Source organism: Gymnoscopelus braueri, assembly GCF_963280865.1.
Source record: "Gymnoscopelus braueri genome assembly, chromosome: 12".
NCBI lineage: Eukaryota > Metazoa > Chordata > Actinopteri > Myctophiformes > Myctophidae > Gymnoscopelus > Gymnoscopelus braueri.
Genome location: NC_137614.1, coordinates 36903796 through 36912717, shown reverse-complemented (window position 1 = coordinate 36912717; position 8922 = coordinate 36903796). Strand labels below are relative to the sequence as shown.

Sequence of the window (8922 nt, the reverse complement as noted above, 5' to 3'; positions counted from 1 at the left end):
AAAACTGCTTTCATGTTCTACCCAGGATTCAGTCCCCCGCACGAGCGCCAACATTTCTACAACTGAGCTACTGTATAAGGGACAGCTTGTTTGAGCAGAGACTGAACAGATTTTTTACTTTGATGCTCCCTCTTGTCAACCAGCAGTGGTCCTACAGACTACAATCACAGTTGTGATAGTTGTATTGTATTGTATTGCATTAACATACTCTACCATACAGATTTGTGAAAATATTCTTTACTCTACGTGTGTGCTTTTGCGCTTGTGATGGACTGAATGTGTAATGACAGGGAGAGAGACTGAAGGAGAGCAAACAGAAGAAAGCAACTGATGACAGTTGAAGATGACATTGAGATAGACAGAGGTGGAGAAAAGAGAAAACCGGTAAAAAAAACACTATACGGAATGACAGAACCCACAGGAAAACCAACTGACGGCAATTTTAGCACTTTCAACATCTCGCCCACATGCGGCAGCCTGAGGCCAAGTGTAATATTTAAACGGACGCATGTGGATACACAGCCAAACTCCAAACACACCGTTTCTCCCAAACAAAAGGAGGATGGTTCGGTTTGGCCTAAATGACAAACGTAAACTACTGCTATGATCGAATCCACTTTTGTCAAATTCTTTTTTTTCCAATCTGGTGAGCCGTCCTCTGCCCAGTAGATGTGTGAGTATAAATAGAGTGTCCTGGGACATCACAAATTACTTTTAACTAGGCATTCACGATGGCACTAGCACTGCTGGAGCTAGCTTACAACTTCATAAATAAACTTTGAAGATACAACTCTTTTTCCACATTATTTGAAGACACATACCACAAAGTGTGGATTTTTTTTAATTTAATATATGATATTTTTTGTTCCTCTTTACACTTTAGTTCATTTCAGAGCCAGGTGGATTGTGCGAAGCAATGTTGTGTCCAACCAGGAAGTTGTGGTGGCCAAAGTCTCTGGTATTCGCGATATGTTTGACTGTCGTCTTACTGTCAAACGACAGATGCACAGAAGCTTCGGTGTACCAGGTTGGAGGTAAGAGATTTTTTCCCCCCTCACCTTAACATAATGTCTATATCACGCACATACTGTATGCACGCAGGCATGCACATTAGCCCTTTCACATTTGGTACTGTATGTAGCCTATACTTTGATGCTAATACTTTTGAATGCAGGACTTAGGCCTACTTGTAACTTGCTACTTTTTCTTTAAAAAATTGCAGCAATCTGAGTACTTGTCTTTCTCCCTCTGATACCATTTCTTTCTCTAATACCCCCTTCAACACACGCACGCACGCACGCACACACACGCGCACACACACGCGCACACACACACACACACACACACACACACACACACACACACACACACACACACACACACACACACACACACACACACACACACACACACACACACACACACACACACACACACACACACACACACACACACCTGTGAACACACAGCAACATATTAATTAAATCCTCACACATTTCAAGCCATAAAGAGCGGTAGGTAGGCATAAATGGTGCGTGTCTAAATGGGTCCATTCACTGACACATAGTTCCTGCCCCGGGGGCAGATAAAGCAACGCTTGCATGGTGACTTATAATGCCTCTAGCTGTTAAAACCACTCACCCTGTCTGACCAGCGACCTGGGACCTGTTCGTGGACTGCTCTGACCAGGCCAGAGGGCTTTTCAGAAGAGATCTGTGTAATGCAACGAAGCCCTCTCACGGTGATGGGCCCCGTGACGCTATAGTTCCTCTTGCCCCCAGGGACGAGAGGAAGCCAGCTCTGAGAAAAGTTTTAAAAATAAAATGTGATTTCTACGCTTGGAGTGGAGAGCGGAACAGAGACGTGACTATAGGTACTGTAGTAGATTTTGCTGTTAAATATGCTGACATCTCTAAGGTTTAGTTTATGTTTTCTGGCAGAAGGAGAGACATTTTTACTGTGTCTGTGAAAAGTTGAGGTACACTTGATGTAACTTCCTTTCTGTAACTTGAAGCAGATTTCCACTGTGTAGGCGAGAGAAGAGAAGAGGAGAGGAGAGGAGAGGAGAGGAGAGGAGAGGAGAGGAGAGGGTAAGGCAAGGCAAGGCAAGGCAAGGCAAGGCAAGGCAAGGCAAGGCAAGGCAAGGCAAGGCAAGGCAAGGCAAGGCAAGGCAAGGCAAAGGAAAGGAAAGGAAAGGAAAGGAAAGGAAAGGAAAGGAATAATAGAAAATATTTAAAAAGTGCTAAATTCATTTTGTTTTTCTTTACAGGTATCTGTTCACATAAAGACAAGTACTACAAGCCAGGAGAGTCCTTCTGGAGAGACTGTGATAAGTGCTTCTGTCACCAGTTTGGTTCCTTCTGTTTAGCGTAAGTACACATTAATTGTATTCTATTATGTTGCGGTCCATCCTATAGTAACCGGCATCCATTCATTAACTGTTTCTCCTCTCCTCTCCTCTCCTCTCCTCTCCTCTCCTCTCCTCTCCTCTCCTCTCCTCTCCTCTCCAGGCCAATGAAGCCCACCTCATGGCCCAGGAAGTGCCGCAGGCTGAGGACAGATTGTGGTTACAGGGTGGTGTACAAGGACAACCCTATGCTGGAGTGTAGAGCCTACAGCTGGATCGGATGACGCTCCCCTTATACATTTCAAAAGGGCATTTGGTCAGTGTATTATTACCTGCGATTTGATCCCGCTCTTCCAACACAGAATCCCTGCTAGGCCAGGGGAGATATTGCGCTAATGAGCTTCAGGCAGTATCAACCATTAGGTAACCATTAGGGAGACCACCTCCAACTACTGCAGATGTACCAGTTATATTGTATTAACATACTGTACCATAGAAATTGACCATTAATATAAATTCTGGATTGCATGTACTGTAGGAATATTTGATATGGAAGTTAACTAATAATGATACGGACTCTGACCTAAAACTCAGCAACAAATTCATTGTTCGATTCAGTTTCTGATTACGGTTCAGTTTTATTGGTTGAATTATTTTGTCCCATCTTCATAATCTGTACAAGATGGCCACCCCAGGCCAGACATTTTTGTATATATTTTTTAATGGATTATTTCTTTTTTGATGGAAATGTGGATTATTTTTCTATGTTTTGTATGTATTTCTTGAGAAGGGGGTTCCGTGTGTACAAAATGTGGTATACAAAACCTGACTTAAATATAATGTACATATGTGTCATACACAATACATAAATTATAACACAATTATAAACATCTTTCTTTATCTTGTTCTTTACAGACATTTCTATAGCCTTCAGACATGAAGATTTTGATATTATGCATGATTACATTGTGTATACAATCAAACAGTGCTTAAAATCTTCGGTCATAGGATGGAGTATAAATTAAGCATTACACAGTAGCCCTCAACATATTGTCTTATTCTGCCCAATGGATCTTCCTACTGAGTCTGGTGAGCTGTGTATTTGTGAATAATTCAAAGGTTTTGCTAGTAAAGTGCATCATGTAGCACTGCTACTCTTCATCTGAACACAGCAGTTTGTTGGTTTACATTCGCATGCAGTCCTCCATGCTACTTACTCCAGCTTTAGTTTACATGAGTTCATTCTGATAATCATCATCCTATGTGATCTAAAATGCCAGCGCTAAAGGGCCTTGCGAAGTGAATAAAAATGTCACACACTTATCCAGCATGTGTTTGGTAACGTGTAGAACAACTTTTCAAATCTGTAGGGAGTCTGAATATTTTATATACTATAGGTGCATTAAAATTTCAAGAACAAGCTAAGAAGAAAAAAGCTTCTATTTGACTTAAAGGAAGTGTGTTTTTTTATAACCCATGAGCTGGATTTACGGGAAACACCACTTATGAGTTATGGCTGGGTTAATATTCCAGCTAGTCTCAAAGAGGCACATGCACATCCATAGTGATTCACATGGTGCAGGATAGCAAAACATAGATTAAAAAAGACACATGAAAATACACATTTTATATATAAAATAAAATGACACTGATGAACCGCAAAGGTTAGTGTCTACATCAGCTTGTCCTTTCTGAGACTTGACAGCAGGCAAGTAAAATCTCTAACAGAAAGCATCTTCGGTAATGACGAAAGTTTGCATGCTGCACCTTGCCTGATTTTGCTTAAGTGCACAAAATGGAACTAACAATAAGGAATAGCACCATTATAATAATGAACATTCTTCACTATTACATTTTCCATGGTTCCATTTACTTGCATCAATTCATGAACAGTAAGATAGAAAATGTTCAACACTACTTATATGATAGGCTAATAATCGTAATGAAAAACAAAATAGAGCATTCATTTTCATAGAAACTATTGGGCCTCAAGGAATTATCTTACAAACTACGCTAACGTTGCCTCAAGAAATGTATGTAACACCCAATTTTTTAACTCAGGTCTCTCCCGTGGGAAACCTTGAATTAAACAGCATGGGATAAAAGGCAAGGGTCAAGTAATTATGGCCATGCCTTGCAAAAGGTTTTGTTAATTGTTTCCAGTTCCTGTTATTTCAAGAATTAAATGATACACATTTATCTTTTATAAACAGGGTCAAAGGTTCATATGGAAATCTGCAGGAATCACTATCCAGGAATATCTGCTGACTGGGACTAAAATGTCTACATTGGAGGTTCATAAAGCCATAGTGGAGGGTTAGTTATCACATTATCAGGCTTCAGGTTGCGTCCAGAACTTTGACTGCATGGCAAGATATCATTTTACACAGTGAAATCCTCAGTGTTCATTCATGCATTAGTAACTCTGCAAGCATACAAAGGACCCTTATGGGTCCATCATTTGGTTACATTTGTACACTCTCAGAGATAAATTAAACGTGATAGTGATAACATTTTTATGTAGAAAATAATAAAAAGGAAATAATACATCCAGATATTTCAAAAAGGTGCAAAATAAAAGTATAGCACATTGTTTGTCATGTGAGCAAAACGAGTGCTTCCTTTCCCCTATCTCCGTCGAACACAGGCCGTTTCAAATGAAGTCTTCCCCAGCCATCGTCGGAAAAAACAATATCACATAAAGTAGAACTAGAGGCATGTACTGGCGCTAGATGTGTTTGGGGTCAGGTTCTCAAGAGGCCAGCCAAGGGTGCTTGAGGCACTGTGCAGCCGTGGGTCTCCTCCCTGGATAGAAGTTCAACATGCGCTGCAGGAGGTCTGAGAACATAGACGCCTCTTCCAACAGGAAGTGGTATTTTTCCACCAGGATGTCATAAAGGCCCCAGGGCTGCAGTGGGCCGACACGTTGAAGGTCACCTGGATGGTAACAACGGGACAGAGATTTAAAGTAACTGAGTTACTGCTATCGTTACTGTCAGCACTACTGCACTGCAAAATTGTTAAATTATTTAACTCTGTGTAAAAGTGTACTCTTCCAAGTACAAGCATTGCACTGCCAGCCTTATCCCTAAAATACCTGCGTTACCCATCACATTATGCATTGGTGTGGTTCGGGCGTTACATTAATAAGCACAGCACCTATTGTTGCAGGTCTTCCGGGTCGACTCCGGCTGATGAACTGTGTTGCATCTGTGTTATTGACCTGACCTGTGCCGTTTCCACTCTAAACCCTCAGCTTCTCTCTACACTTCCCTTTCTAAATTAAGCAAAACATTTAATAACTAGAAATAGCCTACAGCAACACGATTGTATGCCTCTGCTTACCAGTTGCATGTTTATAACCTTGTCTTTCCAGGCACATATTATGTCTCAAAGTCATATATAAGACTCTGAAGGAATTTAATATACATGTTTTGTGAGGTCCCTGAGCCACGTACTGGCGCTGTCTGACAGCGGAAGCATAAAAATCACCTTGAAAATAAAAATGTCCAAATGCTGTACACCCACCTCTGCGATTGAAATATTCTGCCGAATATTTCCCTGACAAGGCAACAGCTGGTGGGATTTTACCCAGAAGTTCCATGATGCGGGCTATGTGATCTGAGGTCAGATGAATGAGAACACACACACACACAACATTACCATAGCACAGCATCAGCAAGTACAATGGAGTCTCAATACACCCGCAGTGTAATCTCATTTAATCCTGTGTCAATATTTGTCACGCCGTCGGCAGACTGTCTTATACAGAACCAGTACCTTCCTCCAGGGAGAAGTTCTTGCCGGCTTTGGGTTCAAACAGAGAGTCTCCAGTGACCAGCTCAAATGCCTGAGGGTGAGCAGAAGGGAAGAAATGAAGGCCGGGTAAGATGGGGTAAAGTCTCTCCTCAACCCAGACAGAGCAACGGCTCACTGTTCTTTTAAAGATGCTATCCGTAACATTTATGTCATAGCTAGGACTCAAACCAGGGTCTTCAGCATGAGCACTGAAATGTATGCTGCTGAGCTTAGACAGAAGCTCTGTTTAGCAGGGGAGAAATACAATTTTGAGCAGCATTCAATATCTTGTGTCAACGGTGTCCTAGCCGACACCAGGGTCTACATTTCTCAATACAGACCACCACAGTTGTGTTATTAGCATACTCTATCACAGATTGGTTGAAATAAAGTTGTATTCACTAAAACAAGTTATGGATTACAACTTTAATGAAGCGAAAAGACAAATAAATACTATATTATGGTCACACACCTACACTTACAAATTCAAAGGCAATTTTGGGAGGTCTCGGCTCCAGTACCCAGTACCCTATTTCTACAAGCTCTGAATCTCATTGGCTAAGCTTGTACTTAAAATCTGACAGTTGAACACACGATTCTGAGATATACTGCTACCCAAGGAGCAAGGGGTGTGTGACCATAAATTGAGCTTCTGAACAGTACATTTAATTACATTTTACCATACACATTTTACAATCTAGAAGTGGGTCTGTCTGTGTCGTGTGTCTGTCTGTGTGTCTGTATGACCAGAGTGAATCTCGCAAACCACTGGACTGATCGGCATCAAACATTTTTCACATACTGTAATATGAAAATATATGTTTTTTGTGAATCCAGTTACAACATGAGGACATGTTTTGTTCAGATTCCAGTTGTGCTCCTCACTCACCATGCAGGCTACACTCCAGATGTCAGCAGGCGGCCCGTACTCTGAACCCAGCAGAACCTCTAGAGAGCGATACTGGCGCGTCTGGATCTCCTCACTGAAATGTTTGTACTGAGAAAGACATGAGACAGAGAAAGGGAGAGAAAACAAGGAGAGAGTCAAATATGACAGAGGGGAAATAGACACACACACACACACACACACACAGTTTTATCTCTGGGACCCCAATCTATACAGAATCTGTGTTAATTTAAGTCAGAGATCAATAATATCAATCATCTACTGTAGCTGGGGACCCCCTCGAACCCCCTCAAGGACGCTTGGAGGGGGTCCCGGGATCCCATGGTGAGAAGCAGTGCTTTGCAGCCATGCGGGAGGAGCATGTGTAATAAGGAGGACATGTGCACCAACACATGTGTGAACACTGACCACCCAGCAGGAACTGCCCAGGTCAGCGATCTTCACTGGAATCTGCTTCAAGCTGAGCGCATCCACCTGGGTCCTCTCTGAAAGACACAGCAAGCCACGAGTTCACTCACTGTTTTACCATCTTACTGTCTGTGGGGACCATGTTCTTTCCTCCAATATCATACATTTAATATTATACAGTTAAGATTCATTCCATTTCATCCTAGTTGGTTCTCACTTTTTTCTTCATGATTTCAACGGCAAATATATATATAGCTTTCTATTCAATAACAGTTGTGCTAGTCACGTTTTTTTTAAGGTTTTGCTTAACACTTTACAGATCAGCAGGTTCACACAAAGTGTGTCAATGTTTCAGAGTATCCTAAGGGTACTCACAACCCCATTTGAGAAACACTGTCCTGCTCAAGTTCAAGTTCTGTTACAGTACTTGACTTCAATATTACTCAAGTAGAAGTAAGTTTAATTATGATGAAGCATGTTAATTATTGGTATTTTTGCACTCAACCCTTTACATGCTGTTATGTTGTCTTATATAGCCTATTGTTGCCTCTTTCATGGTGTGTAGGGCACCGGAATGTGATAAGCTGGTAGCCCCCCTCTCTTCATTGTCACCCACCCTGTAGACAGCAGCCTAGTCTTTCCCTTTCTTATTAGTTTTATGATTGAGCATTATATGGTTTTAAACGATATGCAATTAAATGATTTTAATTAATTGATCCTTTGATGTTTAATAAAACATTGTAATCTTGGAGAGAAATCCTTGTCTGAGTCCATCATTTATGGTCACATACATTTGTACTAAGGATCTGATCTTTTAGCTGAGTTGAGCATTTAAAGGTAAGGTCTGTAAGTTAAAACTTCTAAACTAAACCTGGGCCACCCCACAGCCTGGCCACACATAGGTACACTACCTGTGAACTTGGCATCCTTCCTGTTCAACACAGAGTAGGAGCTGCTGCCCCCCACTGGCTGTGTGTGGGACTGCTCCACCTGACACAACAGGATGTTCTCTGGTTTGATGTCTGTGTGGATGATCTTACACTGGGAGTGCAGGTAGTCCAGTCCCTCCAAAACCTACAACAGGTATGTATGGGAGGAACTTAGTCATGTTTTCACATCATAAGCAAATTGTTGGCACACTTTTAAAAACCTGCAAAAAATACACACATTTAAAGAACGTGTTACCACTGGACAAGATGGAGTCCATCTTTTGAGCATGCCATCTCTTTAATGACAGTATATTTTTCAAAATTGTTGTGAAAATGGTAGATCTACATTGCGACACATTGTGAGCTTCTAGATAAACTAGTTTCACTATTCTTGTCCTATGCCTTATTATGAGAATGTATAAAATAAGGCTTAAATGGTTAACTTATTAATACAGACTGCAAGAAGCTACAGTATATGCATACTATGCTGATTGATCATACTGTATCTAATGCGGCTTAAGTTGAGACCAAGG

General features: G+C 41.3%; 1 protein-coding gene across 1 annotated transcript in view; it reads right to left on the bottom strand.

The window, feature by feature from the left end:
- Positions 1-3955: 3955 nt before the first annotated feature.
- LOC308097629 (SRSF protein kinase 3) overlaps positions 3956-8922 on the bottom strand; it is a 36593-nt gene continuing 31626 nt past the window's right edge. The window contains exons 9-14 of the mRNA XM_080445527.1: positions 8372-8534; positions 7461-7537; positions 7035-7142; positions 6128-6197; positions 5876-5968; positions 3956-5284 (exon numbers count right to left, since the gene is read on the bottom strand). Of these exons, the coding sequence (XP_080301653.1) occupies positions 5100-5284; positions 5876-5968; positions 6128-6197; positions 7035-7142; positions 7461-7537; positions 8372-8534 (696 nt within the window). The 3' untranslated portion in view covers positions 3956-5099. The remainder of the gene's footprint in view (positions 5285-5875; positions 5969-6127; positions 6198-7034; positions 7143-7460; positions 7538-8371; positions 8535-8922) is intronic.